This window comes from Odontesthes bonariensis, chromosome 19, assembly GCF_027942865.1.
Source record: "Odontesthes bonariensis isolate fOdoBon6 chromosome 19, fOdoBon6.hap1, whole genome shotgun sequence".
Lineage (NCBI taxonomy): Eukaryota > Metazoa > Chordata > Actinopteri > Atheriniformes > Atherinopsidae > Odontesthes > Odontesthes bonariensis.
Genome location: NC_134524.1, coordinates 11,779,118 through 11,805,264, shown reverse-complemented (window position 1 = coordinate 11,805,264; position 26,147 = coordinate 11,779,118). Strand labels below are relative to the sequence as shown.

The 26,147-nt window shown below is 41.5% G+C and overlaps 1 protein-coding gene across 1 annotated transcript in view; it reads right to left on the bottom strand.

Annotated features, from left to right (window-relative positions):
• Positions 1 to 635: 635 nt before the first annotated feature.
• LOC142368422 (glucosidase 2 subunit beta-like) overlaps positions 636 to 26,147 on the bottom strand; it is a 132,852-nt gene continuing 107,340 nt past the window's right edge. Inside the window, exons 13-15 of the mRNA XM_075450578.1 lie at positions 22,186 to 22,257; positions 5,140 to 5,239; positions 636 to 2,013 (exon numbers count right to left, since the gene is read on the bottom strand). Coding sequence (XP_075306693.1) covers positions 1,876 to 2,013; positions 5,140 to 5,239; positions 22,186 to 22,257 — 310 coding nt within the window. The 3' untranslated portion in view covers positions 636 to 1,875. The remainder of the gene's footprint in view (positions 2,014 to 5,139; positions 5,240 to 22,185; positions 22,258 to 26,147) is intronic.

Genomic DNA, 26,147 nt, shown 5'->3' with positions numbered 1-26,147 from the left:
TCAGTTTTGAAGAGCTGCTGCAGGAACGCTGGACGCCCAACTTGGTCTGCACCCTAAACAAAGCTGACCGTTATTCAGAAAATTGAAGGTGAAGGCAAACGGTTAGATTCCACCATCAAATCGAGTATGTGGATGGGAGCTGAAGCCAGATAAATAAAAAAGCAGCAGTCCCTGAGCTGCAGAGCCTGAGGCTATTGCATTGCTAGGAGGCAAACAGCCACCCAGCTGCCCCGGCAGGGCAGGAATATATCAGGCAGCCTATTGGATACCTGACAGCTGATTTAGCTCCCCCTTAATGAGAAGAGGGCTCTGCTGCAGAAACCCCACAATCTGTTACATAACCAGATCACAAACAGCATGCACAGTAAGAAGCAGACTGCTGAGGCTGTTAGAATCTCAGGGAATCAATAGCTGTTATATACAGTGGGTAAAATAAACCCAAAGTCTGTACATTCTGTCAGAGACTTGGGAGATTATGTTAATATGGCGGTTCAGTGCAAATTAGGAACATGAGGACATCAACTGTTGGTCTTAAAGGAAATTATGGTTTCAAAGTGGCTAAAGACAGAATTAAGTTTAGTTTAAAGAACAACTGTAATGAAGCAACACATGAACTGAGTACAGCAGTTATGTTTTATTTATTAGACGATTTCCACAAATATTAATCCATTTCAAGTGTAAACGTACTGGAAATGACTACATAACTTAAAGGATCGGAGTGTATTTTTAGTATTCCTCCTGCTGAGAAGACCAAAGCCAATAATGTGTTGCTTCTCTGCCTGCTTTTGGTGGCACTCAGCCTCAAGGTCCTTTGCTTTCACTAAAGACATAAATGCGTGACTGCGAGTCCAAGGTTTCGTAGTTTAATGTTTCAAAGATGTTAAATGTTTTTTTAAACATCTGTGCGCTTTGAGCAAATGTTACTCTTAACGAGGAAAACACAGTTGCAAGGTTGTCTTTTTTTTTTCTTTCCGTCTCCAGGGCAACAATTAAAAAAAGGCAGAGGAGTGCCACAAACGGCCACTTAGGGCTGGCTCGCACATTCAGAACGCGTTTACAGAAGGTGATCGATATTAATAACACCTGAAGCGAGCATCTCATTCTTGGCTTTGGGTAAATCAAACTCTGCCCCTTTTAGGGTCTTTTCTGCTGAAAAATGTTCCGTTGTGTTTTGAATGACTGTTTGACGGCGCACCAATGAAGGAGCCAAACTAAACTACTGTATTCACGATCGTCATAATTAGGGAACGTGTCGGCCAGCGCAACAGCGTAGCTCAGTGAAGCGCTTCTGGGTTTGACCAAATTCTTGGAAGAAGACCATGTCATTGTTGGTTCTGGTCTTTTGTGGGGATTTTCTGACAATAAGAACATACATCATATCACCTGACTTATCTTTTATTATTTAGATGAGGTTATTGTGAGATGGCCACTACAATCTAGTGGAAGTAAGTTAGCTGGTGTGTGTGAAAAAGCAGCTGTTTAAAATAGCAATAACATCAGTAGCTACTGTTAGATCCTACAACTGATCTACTTTTTCTGTAGGTATTCGTTTATTTACAGAACATAGTACTATTGCTGCCCTATGAGGAATCTTTATAAGAATATATTTGTGCTTTATAATCACTAAATGCTCTATGTGAATATTACCGCACAATAGACAAAGCAACACTGTAACATTCAATGGAAACTAAAGTGGTCATGGAACAGAGCTACTCAAAAACACATTCTGACCTCAGCCGAACTTGCTTGGAAGTATATACGTTCTGACAACACAGATGTCAGAGGGGACCCTCAGGACCCCAGCCTGTCACCGCGGCCGAGCCAAGAGGGGCAGGGGTCCAAATTATTCCAGGCAAAGCCAGTAAGGGAAGGGGGTCACAGTTCACTGTGTACACCTCTCTGCTTTAGCACTGGCTGACAGGCCACAGGAGTCTGAAAGTCCATGATGTACTGGCATTTGCTGGGCTCCTTCACTGATTGCAAGGCTGTCTCCGTTCCGCATGTCAGAGTGACCTAGAAAAGCACAAAGAAGAGAAAGTTAAGGTAGTGTGAGGAGAACAGTCATCGTTAACCAGGAGGCAGTTTTATTACACAAAGGGAGATGACTGTGGAGGTCCTGCCCCTTGTTCTATGGGACACCCCCCCCCCCCCCCCCCAGCTTCTGTGAGGTGGCAACAAAAGAGTGAAGTTTGCTCAACAAATGAAGACTGAAATCTATTTAGGGAACTCCTCACGCAGTGCACACAGAGGCTTCCATGTCTGCAGCCAGAATGCACATGAGGCAAAGTGTCGCTGTGCTTATGGAACGTTGTGGAATAATGGGACGTCACTGCCGTCATCCCAAAAGCGAACAGGACCAGGGAGGATGTGATTACCACTGTCATGACTTTAATAGGTGACACTGGCGCCTGCTACGAGAGACTAGAAGGAAAAAAAAAAAAAAACGAATCCTACTTCTAGGTGGTTTCCATAGCAACCCTTCACATCAGACTGCACCCTGAACAGACAATCCCTCTGGTGAACAAAAGTACCTGGAGAGGCGCTGAGACGGCAACTTGACAGGTATTGTTGTGCTGAAGTTTCAGGCTGCTGATTTGGTTTGTCCCGTACTCGGATTAAAATAGACTCTGTTGTTATGTCACCTTGTGTGTAAGTACCACAGAGATATTAAGTGTGCTGCTTTCTGAGACCGTTTTTTGTTTTTTTCTCATGCACATAATTATTAGAAGTTTTGACTTGCAGGTGCCAAAGCCGCTTTCCGTCCCCTCATCACAAACCGAAAACGTGGCACACCAGTCGCACGCATTCAGAGTAGTTTACATGTCTCAGGAAGCTTGTGTACTTGTGTACTGTGTACTGGAATTTGAAATAAAAAAAACAAATAAATAAATACAGGGAGCAAACAACAGAACCAAAACTCTACATATATTGGCTTGCAGGCTGAATGTGCAAAAACGGATAACTTTCTTGGGAGTTTTGGGAAATCCAAGTTGAAGCGAATCCATCTTCCAATGCTCAAAGCTGCCAGAAGTCAACAATGGCAGTTCAAACTCTGCCTTAAGCCAAGTATTTGTCAAGTATTAAGTGGCTGCCCTTTCCTGAAACGGTTTCTACAAATACTTCCCGGATGGTTCTGTGGAATAAATCTTCTAGTGTATCAGGTAACTTCAGAGTACCCAGCTTTTCGTCAGCGCAACACATGAAAGCATTACTCACATTTACATTTACAGGTTACATTAAATCCCTGGATTACCCCTTTAAAGCCGGGTATACACAGGGGACAAGTCTACCCAAACAATGCTATTAAAATGTCCCAGCAGATCTTCTCATTGTATCTGTAAAGGTTTAGGTTTTTCCTTTCATTTCTTACAGTTTATGTAAACAAAGTGACACATATTAACTTAAGCTATAACCAATCTATCACCAAAACGAACAAATTTCACCGGAACGTGGGCGTTTATGTCAAATACCAATTTCATTTACGTAAACCAACAGGTACATCTTAACTGGCTGGTTAAACAAAGGGAAATTAAGGGATAAATCCTGTTTATTACAATTTCTTCTTTGTTTTGTAGCCCGTTTGATCATTCCTGCTGCTTATTACCTTTGATTCTCTCAGGCTAAGATTATGGAGCATGGCAGGGGAGACAGACACAATCACACTGCCAGTAAAGAAGTCTGCAATATAGCAACTTGATTTGGAGATGAAACTAAAAGTGAGTGTTTCACCATAACCCGTTCAATCTACCCGACATCACGAAAAGATGGCTGCATCCACGAAGAGCAAGGCTAACTCACCAAACAATGAGAGCAGCTGGATTAGATTCTGCAGTGCAGTCACCGCTCACATGTAACAGCCACAGTCACAGAATTTAATTAATAAATTAAACAGTCGACTTCACCCCTTCCCCACGGACTCATAAGATTAACGGCACACTTTTTGAATCTGGATTACCACCAGAAAAACAATACATCACTGGTCTCTACTCAAGTATAAAGAGAGGCGTGTGTTTCAGCGCAGTGAGAGAGAGAGAGAGAGAGAGAGAGTGAGAGAGAGCGCTACCCAAAGCTGAGTTTCAGCATTTCAAATATAATGAGCGTCGACTTCTGACGAGACTTCATTTATGCTCCCTGCACATGGTTAGGGGGTTGTATCAAAGGAATTTAATTTAGTCTTTTCAAAGGGGGGCCCCTGGATGGCATGAGTACATACATTTACAGATGACATTTATTGGACTCTGATTTGAAGGGGAGGCCAGGCAAAGAAAATGAGATGATTAAATGTGCTACATTTTTAATTGAGCAAATTCTCACACAAAATGTAAATGGGACTCATGAAAGTGACTTAAAAAGTAAGGGGGCGAGGATACAGAGAGAACGTAGGAGAGTAGAGGAGGGGAAATCAGCACGAGAATCCAAAAGGAGCGACATGAGCCATGGAAAAAGAATCTATGTGGCCTGACAAAGAGGGGAAGGCAGGTCGGTTTGCTGAGGACAAAAAATGTTTATTTTCTGCCGGGCAGTTGACCGAGCAATGGGAACTGAATTTTTTTAACTGATTGACCGAGGGCTTTTTGTTGAAATCCACATGTGCAGAATGAGGCGTGTAGACAGCAGAAAAGACCCTAAATTGTCTCCTCTGATTAACAAGGAGAGAAGGAGCTTTATTTGGCTGTTTTCTTCCTTTGTTACAGTTATCTCCAGTGCATTCATTTCTTAACTGGATTTGCTGCATTATTAAATTCATTAGCCCTCTTTTTGTTAATTAATCTATTTTTTTTCTCTCACTGGCAGAATCAGTTCTTGAAGAGATGTTTTCTATTAAGGCAAATTTAAAACCCAACGTAAGGATGTTCTATGATTGTGCGGGTGTTCGCTTAAAGGGGTTAGTTCATACTTGCATAGTAAGCCCTACGTACATTCTTTTCTTTTAAAAACACACTACAATGATGGCATCGAGGACAAAGTGGGGGTACATTATCTTGGACGTGTGGTGTGGGGAGGCCAAGGATCAAACAGCTGATGTTCTGACTGACGGACGACAGCAAAATGCTCCAATTACTACGATATATATATATATATATATATATACACACACACACACACGTTCGTTTCTTTCCAGTGTTCGTATGTACTTACTGTAGTCGTGCGCGAACCTCCCTGCCAGCAGGGCTCTCCATTCTCATACACCATCTGAGTGTAGTGGTTCTTTGGTGGTCCTGACCACATGCCCCACTTTCTGAAACAGAAGAATAAGATAAAATGAGATAATATTTCTCTTTTTTATATATATATACCTTCAGAAATGTATGTGGAAACAAACTTCCCATCTGTTGCCTAAAGTGTTTTTGTTTTTTTTCTTAAAGGAAACAAATCAGTCACAAAAACATCCTTTTTGTTTCATATCTAAATCGAAATCGAAATATTTTAGACAACACTCTGTTGGCTGACTGAAAAACACTTTTCTCACAGCAAAAATAAAAAGCTGGCAAGACGGCCAGTCTGGCACTGCCCTCCTTTGGCTCTCTGGCATCCTCCTCTTGTGCTTAACAATGGAGGGGAAATATTAATTACCATTTTGTCAGAGTTAATACTGTGTGCAACAACACACAGGGGAAGGAGAAGAGAAAGACAGGGATGCCAGTCTCTGATGAGTGTGCCTGTGCCTGCCCAGTGCCAGCTAATTACATTCTCACCAAACATTTCAAGGAGAGTTAAGAAAAACTGAAGCAACCGGGGGGGGGGGGGGGGGGGGTGGAGCGGTGGACGCTGTCCAACAGGGCATCGACAGATGCCATTTCATTATGCTTTCTAACTTCCTCTGATCTTTCGCTGAGCTTGAACAGCTTCTTTTAGATGGCGTCAACTGCAGTCATTCTGCAGCAAAGTATTGATTTTTGTAAAACATTGTAATCCTGTTGGGATGGGGGGGTGGTCGGGTGTTCGTTTCTGCATGGGATACATGGTTGAGTGCGGATTTCACAGAAATGTGCCTTTCTCTGATGTCTTCCCCTCTAACTGCAACACTGAGAACTGGGCATAAATTATGAAATCAATCTTTGTCACACTTTCTGCAGACTCTTTTTTTGTCAGTGGTTTCCATTAATCATTCTGTATAAAGAGCTATAAAAAGGCTATAAATTCAAAGTATTGTTCTGTTAATTTGCTTAAGTGCCTTACACAACACTGCCAATCCTGTCAGAAGTACACAAGACTTGATCAATGTGCCGACACTGACGTTTCTGCAGGGGATTAAGGTTGCAGGATCTGCTCCTTCTTTGAGTGCTTTTAGCATTATTAAGGTTAATCTGCTATATTTCCTGACCTATTATTTTATTCTTCCTTTAACTGGTCTTAATAGGTGATGTGATGGCCTGATAATGACTCAAAGTTATTCACATTTTCCATGTTACTCAAACCAGCTCTCTTGTATTAATGAGCATTAATCCAGCGTTACTTCCTCATTTCCCTTTAGTGTTGTGTTCAACAAGCCAAAAATTTCCCTCCGTATTTCTTTAAACAGCATTTTCTTCTTCTTTGACCTCAATAAGGGCCAACATGGAGTCCTCTTTGATTTCAAAAAGCACTCCTCTGCTTTTACAGACACATGGCTGTCTTTAGGTCCCAGAGTGTGACTTCTGTGATGTTCATGATGTGCATGGCTTACTTAAGATGCCTGAACGGGTCAGTCAGAGGTGAATTGCTCACACAAGTGGAAGCCGGCTGGGCCCGAGCGTCTCGCCTTTTTTCCTTTGAGCCTGTTTGATTGGGTTTTAGCACTCTGTTAGCACCAGGAGGCCCTCAAATGGACTGCTGTCAGGGCAAGCGGATATGGCAAGTGGAAAAAGTGACAGGGCTCCGGCTCTTGCTGCTGGTTGACCAGCGATCCCTGGTGAATCCCCTCCGTGGCTCCTCATCCATCCCAACCCCCCCGTCCCCTGACACGCACGCACGCCATTCCCTCGCCTCACCTTTGTTCGCTTCCTTCCCTCATCTCCATTCTTGCTCTGTCGGCCCTCCTGTGCCCCAGGAGGCAACACAGCCGCTGTCAATTAAGCTTGAGTTATAGCTGAGATGTGGCAAACACACTCCAGACGTTTGGACTCGAGAGATGGGAGTCTTATTGACAGATCATTCCCCGTAATAATACGTATTTGGACTTGGTATCGGCAGGGCCATTTCCTGTGGTCACTCTACAGTTCCAATCAGGCTGCACAGATAGTTATTTACACCGGTAAAACAAAACAACAAAAAGAACACATGAGACTTTCCTGCTTAATTTCGTGGCACACGGGTGTGTAAACATTACTATATGTTCTCATGAGCTGGTGACAAACAATATAACCCAACTCTGCAAAACGCACCCCCTGGATTCAGTGACAACTTAATTTTTCACTAAATTAGTCACAGTTTGGCTTTAGTTTGCAGCCATGACACATACCACGCTGCCCTGTGTCACACCCTTGGACTCACGTTTGTAGTTTCATGTTAGATTATGCTTTTGTTTACAGCCCATGCTTAGTTTTTGTCATGCTTTAGTTTCCCTGCACTCTGTCCATTAGTTCACTCACGTCACCTGTGTTTTTTCCTCAGCTGCACTCACTCCCCAATCACTCCCAGCCCTCTATTTAGTTTCCTGCCTCCCCTGTCGTTTTGTCGGATTGTGTTTGTTACCTGCCTTGACCTGATTCCCGTAGTTCTCCATGTTCCACGTCGTTTTTTTGCAAGTTAAGTATTTATTTATTTCTCCATTCATGCCATGTTTAGTTTCATATTTTGTCTCAGTCTGTTTTTTTTAATCCGGCTTAGCCGCGCCTTTTGTTGTCACTTTGGTTTTTTTGGAAAATAAATCACCCTTTGCCTTTGAAGTCCGCATCCGTGTCCTCCCTCCCGAACAAACCTGACACCCTGCAGTTGTAGCAGCGGGATCGGTTTCTTTAAATGATCAGGCTTTGCAATTTGCATCTTCCCACTAAAACCTTTTTTTCTTCAACAAACCCTGTTCGCCTGGTCAGCTGAACAGCTCGCGTCAAGCATTACTATTCAAATCACTCGCAAGGACACATTTCTGTTTTCAGAAAATAGAATAATTGAACACCATTTCGGGAGGTAAACAGATCAACGTTGCCAGAGGAGAATGAATCTTAGATCTGTAGAAATCCATCTCCTGCCTCACGGATGAAAGGGAGGGGCCACAATCGCAGACTTCCTTTTAATGATTAATGACAGAAAATATTGAAGTCGTGCTCCTTTTCAGGCTTAAAACGCAGAGAATCTTATTTACAGAAATCTGGGTGAGGATTCATTCTGTTGTCTGGCCTTCTGTAATGACATAAAGTGCACCCTCCATCAAAGATAAACATGTAATCGCAGCATATCTAGTCAGCTAAACCTATTATCCATACATTGTGGGTGAGGTAGTGGGGCTCGGAGAACCCAGACATGCCTCTAACTGCACACATTAGGGAGCCAATCTCATTTCATTTTCCCTCTAAATTACTAAGGTGTGATTTCTATTGACATGCACTATAGGAGATGGAGTTGTGATTTAATTAATCCAGTCCCCACAAAAAATACCATTAAAAGTGGAGTTTTATCTGGTTTCTGCAAAATTAACTGCCCAAAAATAAAAAAAAACATATAACATCAGTTGCTGAATAGATATAACTGCCAACAATATTTTTGTGTTACTGTCAAAGCACTGATGTTGTTTAACTCGTTTTTCATGATCTAATCCTTGAGAAGAGTAATTACTATTAAAAAAAGCTGATTAGCTCCCCTTTCTTCTTCTGATAATGGCTTGAGCTGATATAAGCTCATCTTACTTCTTTAAAACGATGCGGTCAACGGTGATTCGGTTTTAAACTTCATCGCAGAGCTAATCCGTGCGCCTCGAGTGATAAATCCTGAAGATCCACTGCTAATCTCGCTCAACACCGAGAGCAGAGTTGCCCCCTTCTGATATAGCCAGAAATCAACCTTTCAGAAGCAATTATCGTTTGGACAACTCTAGTCTGGTGTTTAAAGACCCTGCAGACACTGAGAGGGGGGAAGAAAATCTGGGACAAAAGTGGATTTTTCTTTTTTCCCTGCCTTGATGTGTAGTTGTGTGTGTTTGTTGTGAGACTCCAGGCCTTCCCTGGAAAGAGAAGTTGATGAACAGAACCGGAAGGAGAAAAGAACGTCGTGGTAGCTGCATTTGGTACACGAGTCGCCTCGCCAAGTCAACTGAACATGAATTTGCAGACTTGCCTTCAGTAGCTTCCTTGTGTTTGTAGAGCTGATGTAAACAGGACTGATGCTTCATCTTCAGCTGTGATTACAACTCCTGACCCATTAAAAGTGGTTGCCCACATGTACGAAACTTGTTTGCATGCATTTCAACCGTACGAAGGAAGGGAATTATATTTCTACTATAACGTCGTGCTTTCGCTGAAAAAAAAAAAAAAAAAAAAAGACAGCTTTTGTCTGCACTGAGGAACCTGGGGCTGGGTACAAAACATTAATACTTTATGATTGTTTACCAAGCTGTTGCAGGCTGTGAAATATGGGGTGTAGGGAGGGGGGAGGGGGGGGGCATAAATGAAAAATTGACAAGCGAAAGAATCAATTCCCATCTTTGAAAAACTGATCTTTAAACGTGTTTTGTCCATTTGGCAAAGCTGAATTTATGCTCGCCCCTTCTTTACTAGATTACATATTGACGTTGTCCAGGCAGACGCATGTGACTTTTAATTAATATGGAGCAGCAGGAGCTACAGCCAGTTCCCTGCTCAGATAAAGCGAGCAGTTGGGTTTGGATTTTACACTGTTCGTGGGTAGTGACTTAATTAAGATGCAGAAACATCTGGGCTCACATCTTCCATTACTGCACAGAGTTAAAGGAGAACTGCGGTATTTTCAACATTAAGCCTCTTTTCTGAGTCGTCTGCAATGTTTTAGAACCCTCCTCACCGCTTTTTTGATGTTTACGGCTGTCTCCGGTATTTGCCTAATTTTGATTCTTCTCAACCTGCTTCAGAATGGCAAGTCATGTGCATGTCCTAAAAGGTCCGTAAAAGCACCATAAACGTCCGTTTTCAAAATAATCAACTCACCGGAGTGGTTACTGGTGTGCACTGGTAATCCATATCAAATTTCGTTGCGAAAAGTTGCTTCTGTCGTGTTTTATTTGGCAGCTCGTTCATGCTCGCACTATTTTCTTAGCGGTGGCGGAGTAATATCAACGAACATCCAGTACAAAATGTCAAATAAAACACGACAGAAGCAACTTTTCGTCACGAAATTTGATATGGATTACCAGTGCACACCAGTAACCACTCCGGTGAGTTGATTATTTTGAAAACGGACGTTTATGGTGCTTTTACGGACCTTTTAGGACATGCACCGTACTTGCCATTCTGAAGCAGGTTGAGAAGAATCAAAATTAGGCAAATACCGGAGACAGCCGTAAACATCAAAAAAGCGGTGAGGGGGGTTCTAAAACATTGCAGAGGACTCAGAAAAGAGGCTTAATGTTGAAAATACCGCAGTTCTCCTTTAACAAAATTATATATATATATATATTTTTTTTTTTTTTAAAGTCCAGCTGCTGACCAGCACACAATGTGCCAAAGCTCATCTCTGGCATGTTAGAGCCATATGAACCAACTGGGACTCTGGGAACCTCAGGGAGGGGTCTCCTGCAGGTGAGGCTGTGTTTCAGTTTGATGCTCCAAACATCTGGAACAGTCTTCCAGAAGATGTGAGACAGGCCTCAACTCTGACAATGTTTAAATCCAGGCTGAAAACAGTTCCATTTAGCTGTGCATATGACAACTGAAAGTATTTTATCTGCACTCTTTGCTTTTAATGTAATTAATGATTATTTTGATGTTTTATGGAATGACTTTATTTGCCTTCTTGTGATTTGATGTAGCTGTAAAGCACTTTGAATTGCCTTGTGTCCGAATCGAGCTCTACAAATAAACTTCCCTCGCTTTGCCTACAACCTTATAAACTCCTAACAGATTCTGAGCCGGAGGAAATTCAAATCCATTATCTCCAAGACCATCGTCACAAAAGATAAAACTTAACGATCCAGAAGTATATGCATTTCAATCAGATGTAAAACCCTAATGAATCTATGTTCGCTTTAATCTGTTTTCTTGAACAAGATTGCAGTTTGGTCTATCAAAAGTGATCTGAAGCAGAGTCAGAATTGTCAATCCCAGTTTTCCCAAATACCAAAAAGTAGACAAAACTCATTGGCAAGACAGTTCAGGTTCAGCAATGGCCTCTTTTTCTCAGTGTATTGGGCATATAAGCACATTTGTAATGCGGAAATGAAGCGAGTGGTGCAAAACGTTAACTGATTCACAGCGTCACAGGCAATGTCCATTCATTTCTGTTATTGAGAGCTCAACAACAGGCCACGTCTTCTGAATCCATCCATTTGCACTTTCAGTTTGAAGAGACAGTAACTGTCAGGTCAGATTTGCCAACCAGACATCAGACTAGTTCTCCAACAACCAGCTCCTCACGCTGAATCCTAACCTCTTGAAAAACTAATGAGTTAAGAATACCTGTGTTAAGACGGTATAAAGTCTAGGCTTATTACTGTCACCTTCCCACTGTAGCATCCACTCATTAGCTGCTATTGCAATAAATAATGCCTCACAGCGATAATTTTCACTGCTTTAACGAGGGGTCTGGAGCAGGAAGTTGGTCCCCTCGCCGTGCTGCTAAAGCGCTAATCATTTACGGCATGAGAAGCAGCAATGCTACGGAAGGTTAAGAGAGGAATTTGGGAGCGGCTGGGTGATTTGGATTCAATGAAGTACCTCTACCCAAAAAACAAAGTGGCTGATCTCATAGCTAAGCAGCTCAAAGTGTGGCTAACCTCTGCCAGTCCTGCCAGGCCACCAATCAGAGTGGTGATCTGAGATGAGCCCAGGTACCGTCATTACTGTGCCAGTCACCGATGCGCCTCTTGCCTTCGACCACCCATTGTGCCCGGCACCTTCATAAATAATTCATATGCACAGGAACATGTGAAGGGCACATGCTCAGCCACAGCTTCGCTTATCCTCCATCTCATGCCTGAGACACAAAGGGCATATCTATGCCTCCTTTTTCTTTACCACAAGGCATTTCTGAACCAAGGAGAACAGAGCATTGGGGTATGAATAATTTAATCCTCAGTAAGTCCACTCTTTAAATTTCAGATGGGAAGCTTAACGTTTTTTATTTTGCAGGACTATTCTCTCACTCATTTTACAATGTACAGTCAGCGCTCTGACCCACATAATTGCTCTGAAATTGCGAGTTATATCAGTGGCACGTTTTGTCTCGCATTCAAGACCAAGGCAATTTGATGTGTTGTTACTAAGCAAACTCACGGTGCATATTTCATCAACACCTCCTGACAGATATGAATCAGGGCTGCTGTCAAACCCAAAATCAGTATTCTGTTAACAGTTCACTTGTGCCTCATTAACGACTAGGCTAGATGTTGCCATGACGACCCAGCAGAAAGGGCATTGGGGGTTCACAGTGTCAGCTCCCTCTGCTCTCCACTCCCTGCCACTTTAACCCGCTTCTCAGACACATGAGAGTCATTACCCCTTTGTCTTGATTACCAGATAACAAGTGGGCTGTGAGGTGAAGGGACCATATATCATAAACACATCAGGGACAGGAATATGTAGGCCCTACATTTGCTGTAAGAGTGAACGGGAGTTTTTCTGTGTCTGCCTGGCTGTTGGTGGCTGCTCATCCTGAGCACTGGGCATTAGGCAGCTGCCATGTTTCCAGGTAAAAGAGGGCCGTTCTCTTTGCTAATGGCACTCAAGCGAATGACCTTGACAGCTTGAAAACGAGCACATTAAGAAGAGCACTTAAATATATAATTAGGCACTCGTTCTCGTGGAAGTGTCCCTGCTCTGTAGGTTAAGATGGGACCAAAAAAAAAAAAAGTTAAATCCTTATTTTCAAATACCTATCGAAACAATTATGGACTGGCTTCAACGAGAAAAACATGAAAGGCAACATCACAGCACTCATTAGGAGAGCACAGCAGAGAAGAGCTACCCAGCAAACAAGCATTTCACTAAGATAAATACACATGGAGATATGATGTGCTTCTTTTCAACAAGACACTCTGATTAAAAATGAAATCACGACTGCCAGACAACGTATATGCAGTTGCACTATGGTTAGAGAGAATGTTAATCATGTATACGTCCATAATTTTGTGTGAAGCACACAAATCAAGTTGTTGACTGTCTGTTATGTTACACTTGACTTATATAAACAGACAAGAACAAACTTAAAGACACGGAGGTCTCTAACCAGACAAGCAAAACCAATTATTTGGCCATATACATTCAAAATAAGCTGAGATATTTAGGAATTGTTAAAGATGTTTTATCCATGACTCTTCGTTAGAAGCTATGAAGGGAAAGGCAGGCGTTAAATATTCTGTGTTTTGCAGGAAAAAAAAAAAGGGGGGGGGGGGGGTAATCATAAAAATTATTAAAAATGAGCATCAACTTAACTGGAAAAAAAAGAAGAGGAAAAGAAAACAATGGAAACATGAAGATGTGTGTATACTCACTCCTGAATTCCCTGGTTGATATGACTCAACTTACAGGGACTTGATAGCAGTAACTGTTGAAATGAACTCAGAATCACTCATGATGCTGTGCTTTAAATGTCTGCGACGTGTTGCCTACACACAACTTTAAACTTAACAAATAAAGAAGACAAACAATGAACTGCATGTCTTTCATGTCTGCGTTTGGTATGTGTAGAGAGGGGATTCTTACTGACACACGATTGTCTGATTAAAGATCTGAAATACCTTCCACCCGTTCCGTAAACATCTGAGCTAATCATCTTTACAACGCTACGCTTCATTAAAATAACCGTTAATCACCATCAAGCATCACTGCATCTGCTGCCATGAGTTTCGTTGCTCCAACAGCACCCTCACACAGAATTAGCAAAAGCATCAATATTCTGTCAAATTTCTTAAATGCACCTCAAACAAAAACATACATAGATGATACTTTTGTCCATAAGTGCCACTCCAAGAGAAGTTCAACTGTGTTATCCACCGACTTAGTCCCAGGTCGATGTTGAAGCTCATTTGTAACACGCTTGTATTCGAGCAGTCTTACAGTGATAATCTTACAGCTCCCTTGCAATTGCTGGGCAATAAAATGGTCTGTCCTATTGAGGTAATTAGCCACAGTGCTTATCCTTTGTTTATAACGTTAATGCGCATCCACTGCAGAAAAAGGCAAGCGCACAGGAAATTATCTGAAAAATGAGAACGTGATGTATTTTCAATCAGCGCTTCATTCCTTCTGGATATTATCATGGTCACAGAGTGAAGTCTCCCCTTTCTCAGGTCTGGGCCAATAAATTTGCTCAGCTGGATCATTCAAACTAAAACCCTTCGAGGGACTTCGAAGGCTTGGAGGCATTCACATCGATGTGTCTATTTCTCCCCGAATTCGAGAGTTTGAAAGTGTTCTTTGATACCATCTTCCATTTGAAGCGCTACAATATACAGTTGGGTCACTCGTCCTGGTTTTAAAGTGAGGCGGATAGTAGGTGTATGTAGCTCAAAATAGGGAGATCTGTAAATGGCAGATGTATGTCAGCAGCATACCACTACCCTATTTGTATTTTTCTCTTTGGCCAGCACATCCCACTCTCTCTGGGGCTGCTCTGCGCTGTCATTTCAGCTGCCTGGCTCCTTCGCAGTGGGCATACACAGTCATTCACTGTGGTTTCAATGTTGCTAGGCTACGTCACTTCTCCACTGTTTTCAGTTTGAAAATCTACTGTTCAATAAAACAGCTTGAGGAAAACCTCTGGGTCTGAATACTGAACAATGTAACTCACAACACTTAGAGCCTTTTTTTTCCACAGGACTTCATTTCTCTTTATTTCATTATACAGTAGTAATATATACTGTCCATGCGCTTCCTTCACCCTTACGTTCAAATAAACTTCATAACCTTGCCTGGTTATATTTACCTGTTTTGAAAGACTCCAATCTGAGTCATTGGTTGGTAAAAATCATCACTTTGTAAACATCAAATGTTCTTCCAGTAGTGTCTGGGAATTATTATTACTCCTGATATGCCTACTCTGTTTTCAGCAAAGGATGTCAGGCTTATTCCAAGCTTGGACTGTCAAACACAGAGTGTTTCCAAGGGCTAAGGGTGAACAAGCAAGCTGCTCACCAGACCTCGCACAATCTCAACACTGCTTTTTTTCCCCCTTTTTTCTCCTCTCTCCTTGTGTGCTCTCAATGATTACGAGTGTAAAGCAGTTTGACCCCTGCACAATAGAAGCCCCGGCTCTTTGAACTTTGCTGGGCAACGCACGCTGACCCCCCTGACCTCAATAGCGTTGCCACCTGATTTCCCTGGAGTCCCAAAACAAAAACTCATTGGATGACCCCTCAGCTGGTCTTCTTCTCCTCCACAGCTAAATTTAAATCATCCCTCTCGTCTCTGAATCTCAGTAAAAACATGCATTACTCTTATCATGCAAATATATATAAATATATAATCTTATAATTCCATTTTTCTTTGGTCTGAACACAGCCATCTCTAAGTGGTTTAATTTACATTGCTTTATCTGATCAAATTATTTCCTGCATGTTGCATATTTGCTGACCAATCCAAACCCCATGACAAACATTTCAGTTCCACATTTGGTTCAAACGGCTCAACTCTATCACAATGCAGTGGAAGCTGTTTCGATGTGTTTATCCTGGGCTAGGTTGGAAAGGGTTTCCATTCATTTTTCAAATGCACCTTCACTTGTTGTGAAAGGCAATCAGACACTATTGGCACACTTACAATCCCACTTGTTCATCTGCTTCCAATTGTAAGGTTTTATGTATCAGGACGTAATCCAAAAACAAGTCATAAAATGATACAAATACCACCTCAGATGAACACGTGACTTATTATACCATGTAAATATTTATTGAATTAAACTAAGCCAAAATGCCAGAGCAACATACCTTTAATGTTTTTATAGGATTTAAGAGGGTGAGGACCACCCAAATATCCTTTGGACAGACAAGACTAAAGTGATGATTTTTGGTCATAATGCACTGCACCGTGTTTGGTGAAAACCAAAGCATATCAGGACCAAAAGCATATAACTACTCAAATAAAGTATCAAGCACGGTGGTGGAGGGCTGATGATCTGGGCTTGTTCTGCAGCCACAGGACCTGGGCACCTTGCAGTCATTGAGTCCACCATGAACTCCTCTGGATACCAAAGTATTCTAGAGTCAAACGTGAGGCCATCTGTCCGACAGCTAAAGCTTGGCTGAAACTGGCTCATCAGCAGGAAAATGATCCCAAACACAGCAGCAGATCTACAACAGAATGTCTGAAAAAGAAAAGAATCAAGGTGTTGCAATGGTCCAGACCTCAAAAAGAGTTGTGCATCAAACGTTGTAAAGAAGAGCGGACTAAAATTCCTTCTCAACGACGTGAGAGACTGTTAATATCATACAGAAAACACCTGCTTCAAGTTATTGCTGCTAAAGGTGATTCGACAATGTTTATGTTTATGTTTATGTATTTAGCAGACGCTTTTATCCAAAGCGAGCTAATGGATCACACACTATTCCTGCATTTCTGCTTGGTTTTTGAAAATTAATTAATGCCATGGGGTAATATGTCAAGATGTTGTTAATTTAAGATTCCATTTAACAACTATTAAAACCTAAGAGAAACAGGAGTATTTTTTGTCCCGATATATATAACCTTAGGACTGAAAGAGGGCATGATTTACTTTTTGCACAACTGTGTGTGTTTTTTGTAGTTGCAGGGATTGTTATTTAGAAATGTTTCCAACAATTACTTGATTTTGACAAAGTACTTCCTGGGGACTTATAAAACTTAAATTGATAGGGAGATAGGAGGCTGTGGCGCTACTTGTATTTATTCAATTTACTGGGAAAAAAAGACCAAATTAGGTTATATCCATGCTCACTGCTAACTGGAAAGAGCAGCTGCTGCTGTCTTGGGTTATTGTGTCACTTGAGTATTAACCTGTTTCTCTTTTGTGGCTGGCTGCATACTCTGCATTTCTGCCTCAGACAATACATTTTGTATTGTGCAGCATTCTACCATAATAAAGGAGAAAGGTCACTAAATTCTATGATACTTTTGTGTTTTACTGATTGTGTGTTCCTGAATCCCTTTCTGCCTTTAAAAAGAGGCCATAAGTCATTTTTTAAATCTGATTATTTCACGCATTAGCTTTTTAATGAACAAAAACAGCCAATCGGCTGTAGGTTGCACATTTTAATACCATGTATATCAATTATTAGTGTACACAATATATTAATATACACAGGAGTCCTTTCTAGCAGGAAATTAAGGCAGCAAAGGCTAAAAAGCTAACTTGAAATGTAAGTTACATAGATCGTAAGTGTGTCAGTGACTGTTTTTGAATAAAAAATGTAACATTCAGTGAAATCATGTAGACAGATGAGAAGATTAATACTACCTCCGAACTGTAGTGCAAAGGTAGCAAGAGCAAATCCGTGTTTAGCTTAGCTTATTATTGAGGGGAAAAGAAAGCGTATGTTATAGTATTCTCAGTAATGTAAGGATTAACCAGTTATTAGGAAGTACCGGCAGACATTTGTGTCAAGCTACGCATTTTCCCCACCTCTGGGTTTAGAGGATTAAAGACCTGTTATCTATATATTAGTGTTCAAGTATGGATTAAAAATGTGCGCCGCAAGAGACAAGCTAACTATTTCCCGTAATATTGTCAGATTTTATTCCAGGTTACTGTTACAACCGGACAAAATATTTTTCCTGTTCACAGTAAATGAAAACAGAACTTTACATTGTAAGTTGGAGAGAAAAAAACACGAAACCATAGTTTAAATGTCATTAAGAATTAACTTTGGATCCAATCAATGAAACACTTATGGAAGCCTTGACTTGCAGTAAGAGATCCCACAGACACAGTGTTCATGTGAATGTGAATTGGTACACTTTGGCTACTGTCCATAGAAGACGTCTCCTCCACACCAAAAACGATACCTACCACAACTAAAAAAAATGATAGTTCTAAATATTTTTCCAATTCAAATTGATGGCAATGTGCATTACAACTACAATGATGACGATGGTGACAAAAGCTCTCGCTGGAATGGTGCTCAGAGTGATTTGATGAAAAATAAAAAATCTTACAGTCAATCAAAATACAGCCAGGATGTTGCTAAAAGATGGAGCGATCCGAGGCTGCGCTTCACACTGTTTTCTTACTGTCACTCATATACTTAACAGTAAAAGCAGAAGAAAGCTAAATCACAAATATGCCGTGTCTGCTCTTCCACTTTAATGTGAGCATAATTACAGTGTACTGCCAACTTTTCCTTCACTCTTCAATCTTTACCATAAACTACACCGTTGTTGGACACTGAATCAACATGAAAAAAATCCAATTATAGAACAAATGTGTCAAATTACCCGCAACACATCGATAAGCAGTGTTTGGCACAAATGTGGTCTCTGAAGGTTGTTCTTCGGGTCCTCTTTGATAATTACCAAGATTGCCAAGATAATTTGATCATTTTGATAATTACCTCTTCTTCTTTTTTTTTTTCTTTCTCCATGCAAAGTACTGCAGCAGCGGGTCACCTAAATCCTGTTTATGGCTGAAGCATGCAATACATGATTGGCATCACTTGGAGCATTGTAGACGCTCATAATGTTATTATTCAAGCTATTGTTCTGAGCGGGGACGGCGCTTCGCAGCACAAGGATTACAGGAGGTATACATCATACTATGCTTATGATGTGCACGGTTGCAGGGAGCATGATATATGTGATGGGACGGTACATCTTTTCATTCAACAAAGGGAAAATATAGTCTGATGTTAATCAGTCTGGGAGTTGGTTAGTTGAAAGAATGATGTCGAGGCGAAAGCTGAGAGGAAGAGTGATGTAACAGGAAAATGCCCAAAAACAATTGCTTCAAACCTGAAGCAGCTCTCCAACGGGGAATGGTACAGTACACCGAAGGATCTCAATAAACTTGTATGTGAAAGCCTGGTGACAACAGGTGATCAATTTTCTGTTTGCCAACACAAGAGAACTTCACATTGTTTGCCCCCCCCCATCAAACAAAGCATAAAGTCTATGCTTCTGTGTTATGTAAGACGGTGCAGCTTTGTGTTTGTTTGTCTCTCCGAGAAGACTTTTCTTTTCTATCCTGCCATTTTACCTAGCATGTGTGAGGTTGGAGGGAGAGGGTGGGGGAGGGTGGAGGGGACATTATGAAGATGGACGACGCTGTCACACTGGGATGGTGTTTGTCGCAATGCAAGCATTTTCCTCTACTCTATTATCATTATCATGGCTGATGTTATTGTTACAATGGCCATTTCAGGAAGTGGTTGAGCTGCTGAGACCGAAAGGCAGAGACGCAGAATGGAAAACAGATATATTGGAATTCAAGACGTGGAATATGTGTTGTATAATATCTGCATTTACAGATAATTGGGTGCATATAGTACGGCTGCTGTGCCTTCTGAATTTTTTTTTTTACAGCTGTGTGTGGTCACAGTACAAGAGCAACCACAAAATAAAAAGTGTTCCCAGGTTGACTTATTGTTCCTAGAGAACATTTGTATAGTTAATGGTCTGACGCTACTATGCTGCAAAACTAAGCATGAAGGAAGGTTAGAGAACAATTTTCACTTTTATGAGCCTTGAGACACTTCTAAAACGACAACCTCTATGAGTTGTAATCAAATTCCAGCCACAACACCATCCATTTAATACTGCAAAAACATATTGAATTGAATCCAAATGAGTCAAAATGGTACCAGCAAGTTGGAGTAATGCAATCACTGCAGTAGTCCCAGTTGCAGCTTCACACTTTCACTGACAGGCCACACATGTAAATGCTGTTTCTGCATCTCTGCCCCCCCTCCTCTCTGTCTCACATGGCTGTCCTTTAGGACGCTGGAGCAGGTGTGATAAATGCTGCCGTTTAAATCAAAGCACTCCTCACCCCCTCTGGGGAGAAAGAGGATGTCTCCATGCAGATTGATATCAGGAGGCGAAGCCATATCCTGCAAGGCCTGACTGATGGTCTGTCTGGATAAAAAATGAACTTTATACCCACCATGCTAGCGATGATTCATGTGTCTTCCGTCCCCCCTCCCTCGTTGAAACCAGTCCACATAGACCCTCACTACGTGCTCTCTGGAAACACTATAGTTTAACACATAGTTCTGCACTGCCTGCTCAAATCCAGAAAATACTGATGAGGCATTGGTATGTGGGTAAACAATTCAAATCAATCTATGATTGATTTTCATTCTGTTTAGCCCTAATGATCAGTATCATCAGGGCTAAACAATTCCAACTAGAAAAAAAGATAAGTATACATTTGAAATCCATCCCTTTGCGTGATTATTGGCAGAGATTTTGTTCCAAACACAGTCAAAAATGTGTTTGACCAGCGTTTCTGTTTGGTCCCTCCGCACTTCCATACCATCGTGATTGACAGGCAGTCAGAGCGCTGGGGTCACATTACTCACAGTTAGCATTCTGTTCCTCTACTTTCCTGCGCTAACAACATGGTGAAGCATTGCACTTACCGCTCCAAATGTGAGTAGGTAGTGTGGGAGGTGGTGGTGCAAAAAAGAACACAGCCCTGCTTTGGACTCCAATTAATTTGCCATCTGAGAGCTAAACTATATTTGCTGAGGAGGATAATTGCGAAAAAATTATCTGGAGCGTCTCACTTCAACCGACGAGAGAAGACAAGTCACGCCTTATGGCATCACAACTCAAAGGAGACAAAATGTTTTGACATCATGTCACAAATTTTCCATTGCTGTTTAGACCTACCTGTCTGTTCGCAAAACAAGTCGTTAAGTTGTGTGTCGGCAATCACCAAAACAGCGCTGCCACCGACCGAGTTGTGGAATTTGGGGAGGAGCTGTAACGAATCATAAAAGCTTTTTCCACGGAGGTGTCAACTCCACGTAATAGCGTTTCTGTAATTGCACCCTATAGCGGTGTCAGATGACTGACGGTTAAGGCTAATGAGAGAGTGTAAGAGGACACTGAGGCAACATCCCATAATTATCACTTCAAATCTGTAAAAAAAAAAAATAATAAAAATTTTTAAAAATCAAAATATGAGTGTTTTTTTTCCAACCGTATGACAGAAACATTAGACAGATAAGAAAGGTCGTGCGATGAGATTGTAGGAGAGAAACTCAGCCACCCAGTGACAGCCGTCATGCCAGAAATAGACATCAAGGGGAAAAAAAACATGGTTACATTAAATATTTGACTATGAATGTTGCGGTAACATGTTGCTTTTGCTCATAATTTGGAGCCAGAGAGTTATACTCCTTTTGTACAAAGAACTGAACATGAAACACTGTATCTTAGTGAGGACTGCGTGGCGTCTACATTTCAATCCACACCGACAGTTAACACAGCCAGTCCCAAGTTTATAGTTAATCACCACCATGTAAACCTTCTGATGAAACTGAAACCCTCGGAGGCAGAGGAACCACAAGCCCAGCAGTATATGAAACCTGCTCCATTTGTCATTGATCAAAAGGTATTAAAACTATAATGAAGATCTGTTAGTGACTGATTAAAGGTCACAAGGAGCTAACAGAGATTGAATAACAATAAAAAAAAAATCAATAGCGCAAATATGGGTCTTGGGGTAGCTTCATATGAGCACTGTTAAAATGATGAAAGAGCTTTCACGGGAGTGCGGTGGGGGGTTTGTTTCAAGTCCAATCATCAAATGAACTGAACTGATGTGCTTCTAATAAACAAGAAAAGAAAATACCCATTTTTGCTTTTGGTGCATGATGAAAGACCAAGGGAAACCGAATGTAAATGTATTGTACTAAAGCTGCATGTTAAAAAAACAAACCAAAAAAGGTCAGTTTTGTGTCTTTATATTACAAGAGTGAAAATGCTCAGTTGTAGGTTCTAAATGTCACTGCACAAAGTACACTCAAAGTCTTTGAAAAAGTGCGTTAGCATCTAGTTCTATGCATTTACCGTGTGTCCACTGTCCCTGACATATTCTGCCTGACTGATTGATTGGGCTGATTTTCATTGTGGGAACAATATAGACAGTGAATGAGGTACTTACCCTAATGAGACCTCTGTTCCTGTAGAGCTCTTCTGTGTGACTTGACTGAACGGACACAGGGTGTAAGTATACCTGCAGAGGAAACAGAAAGCATAATACATCCACCAAGTCAGATTTTACATGTGCTTTCATCTGTGATGGTTTTACTTTTACCTCAGACGCTGCTGTCTTCTTGTGTGCGTGAGTTGGAGTTCATCGCAGATGTTCAAATTTAAGTTCAAATGTCAGTTAATAAGCAACATGTTTTAAGTCCACATTTTTCCTCAACAGAACTTAACAACTAACTATTTTCTAGGACTCTGCAGCACATCAACTTGTTCAAAAAATGCTTTGTATATAAATGATAGATTTTCATTTATCAAGAGCTGATTTATGGATTAAATGCGAATGAAGCTGCTGGTAGTGACAAACCCACAGTGGATTATCACCAAACTGCAGTTCCCCTCAGCTCTACAGAGCTGTTAAGCCTCTTTTGACTCATTGTTTTGGCTTTCCAACCCACAACTTAACTGTTTTTGTTTACTCTCAATGCTCTTATCAGCTTCAATTCAAGGTGCAGCAGGAAGCATGTCTCTGCAAAAAAAGATTTGATAAACCGACATCTGCTACTGGGGATGCATCCAAACAGCAGACTGGAGGACACTGTGGGGAGATCAACAGCTATAGTAAAGAGCCAACCATTTATTTCAGACAGCAGCCAGCAAAGACTAAATCACAGCTAAATGGACTAAATTTGTACAAAAACTACACAAGTTTTTTTTCTTGTTCCTCATTATTTGAATGTAGATAAACCTGATAATACAAGGTGTCCTTTCGCATGGCTAACACCGTGTTTATCCTCAGTAAACTGAAGGCAGCACACACAGTCATAGAAATCGAGTTAGGTGCAGTAACTACTGTTTCTTCCCACGTTAGTTACTGGTTGTTACTGAAGGCAAAGAAATTATAATTAGGACAGAAAAAGTCAAATAAAAGTCAGCATAAACAAGAATACTTGTGGGCTCACTGGCTACCTACTGAGACAGAAGAGTGGCAAGGAGCTGTCAGTTACTCTACCACCCACAGCTCCTCCACTTGGGCAAAAACAAGTCTCGAGGAGTTAGCAATTAGCAAAGGCCATCACTAATGTACTTGCCGGGGACAGTTCTGAGGAGCAGAGTCACGATCAGTAGCCCCAGAAACAAAATGATCAAAGACCTGGATTTTGAAGCTGACAGGGAGAACGGCAGCAAGGCTTTTTTCATTGACATTTGAACCATTACACTGACTGCCATGAAAGAGCAGAGGATGCCCGGGCTGCTCAATGAGGGGAAAAGAAAGAGACGGAATGAGTGAGAAAGGGCGGAGGGGGGAAAAATGGCTGCAGCGTAAGTAGACATGGGCTGGGGAGTGCAAAGAGGATCAAAAGCCACATGAGAGAAAAGAGATGAAAGAAAAATAGATGAACTTCAGAGATACTATGAGAGCATAGATGTAACTGATTGGCTGTTTCTCTTGTCTGTGGATTGTATTAAATGTTTCTCATCTACGGAACTTTTATGCCTATTGTATATTTCTGCAGAGTCCCTTTCCCCCCATTCACAGATTTAGCATCTTCTATTCTTTATCTGGAATATGACCAACTACTCATTTAGCAGCATCACCAGACCAAATGTATCCAATAATTTGCTTTACAACTACCACCTCCACCCTCCCAACCAAATTCAAACAAAAAGAAGTGCCAGCCTCAACTAAATTGAAAGTATGACAAATGTTATCGTTTAAGCGTTGGTGTTAAATTCAAGATCTTAATCTAATTAGTGCTGTTCTGGATTGTTTTAACCACCCACTGCAGAGTCCTCTTGTTCTGGGCCGTGTACTTTCCATTCCAGTCTGTGATATTGCCAATTAGGATTAGCATTCTCTCGCTCCTCTATAAAAGTCTACAAGAAGTTGGCACAGGATTTTTAGCTTTCTTAAGTTTCCTCAAGAATACAATCAGGTGAGCTCCTCAATCAAGGTTGTGATCCGTGACAACCACGAGAGGTGATGCTGATTCCCAGGAGCCTATAAGGGTCCAAAAGCCCATCCTCAGCTCCTCTTATGGAGCCTTGTCTGCGTATCTTTGCCTCTTCGTTGACGCTGAACAGCAGGTTGTTTACTTTTTCTCCCAGCATGAGTTCTCATCAGTATGTCTGTAAACTCCCCCAGATACAAGAGCTGACAATTGGTTAACTTTTGTTTTTTTGATGTCATCAAGTATACTCAGCACAAATGGAAGCAAAGTGACTGCTCATTAGAAATGTAATATCAATCATTTTTCAACCAGAACTTTTGGAAGCAACTGAGTCACATATAAGAAGAAGCGGTGTGTGCCAAATAGCCTCTCATGCTAACTAAATGAATAACAGAAAGTTCAATTCTCTCTTGACACTGGCTTTATGATTCCTTATGCACGCCAAAAGATTCATGAAGTTTGCAGAGCAGGCATTTCAGCAACAACAAACAGCCTCAATCTGAGCCCAGAAACAGATGGCACCTGATAGACGGAAGCACAGTGAGCAGAGGAAGAAAGGAGGAATAAGGGGTACCGCAATGACAAAGCTATCAAAAACGAGTCCCAAAAGGAAGCACCCCTCGATGTCTGCACCTCTCTTCCCCCTCTCTTTCACGCCTCCTCCTACCCTCAAGGCAAAGCCATCCATCCCTGCCCACTTTTGCTGACGTACAACCACCGCGCAAATAAAAGAAATTAAAAAAAGATAGTCTATTTGTGTGTGGGGGCACTGCAATCTGACCTTGGATGCTCGCCTCCATGTGGCAGCTTGCGAGAAAAACAAAAGCAGGCAAAGAAACTGAGAAAATGTGTCGCTGGGTAATTAAAAAAAAAAAAAAAAAGTTAGGACAGATTAGAACTGCCGAGCCCAACACGCAGACCGAGGTGCACGTTGATTAGCTGTCTGTTGGCTAGACAGACGCTTTGCATTCGGCCATCTGTGTTACATAAATGGGACGTAGCAGAAAGGTCAAACAGGCGCATTTACACAAACTGTCCCCAGCTATCCTTAGCAATGAGCACAGTGTGACTGAAGGGGGAAATATCAGCTGAGACGGACGGGTGGTGACAAAAGCTTTGAGGAGAAGAGACTGACAGCAGTGGAAATATAAGACTAAGAAACAGCAATGAGAACAAAGACAAAGACGGAGGGAAGGGCAAGACTGAAGGATAAAAAGAAAGAAAAGTGCGCAAAAAAGAGTGGGAGGGAATCAGAGAGTGCTGCTGGTGATGCTGTGCATATGAATCACCGACTGCACAGGCTGCAAATATGACAGATGATTATGTGCAACAAGAGGGACACTGGGTGGAGGACCAAAAAAAAAAGATGATAAAGACAGAAAGATGAGAGTATGAAACACTATGGGTCATTTATTAAACCTTTGATGATAATTGGAAGCTTTGGATTTTAAAGAAATGCCAAAAGAGATCCTTCCATTCGAGTGCAGAACTCCACACTGCGTCTCTTTCCGGGTCCCACGTTCGATCTGTCACTGTCTGACAATGCAGCTCTGACACTTGCCATGATAGGTTGGTACAGCCGTGTCAAACTTTGGCAGGTGAGCCGGTGCCTGAAGGTACACAGTAAGAGAATAAATATCTTAGATGCAACCTCTCAGCCCCTCCGGCAGTATTTCATGCTTCACCGGATCGGACAGAAGGATAACGTCCCCCATAGATCTACTGATTTCTAAAGCAAAACTAGTTTTGTCTAATTCTTTCCAAAATTACCTGAACATGATTCAAGTTTGAATCAACATGAAAATACAAAAGCTTAACCAAGAGTTTGTATTTCCTTGGACAGAATTTTCTACAAACCAAGTAAGACCCGATAAGACAACAAACTTGTTGAAACCTGTTGGTCAGCCTTGTGCTTTGAGAACCAAATGCATGGTCCACTCAAGGTTCAGACTGTAGTAATGAGCAT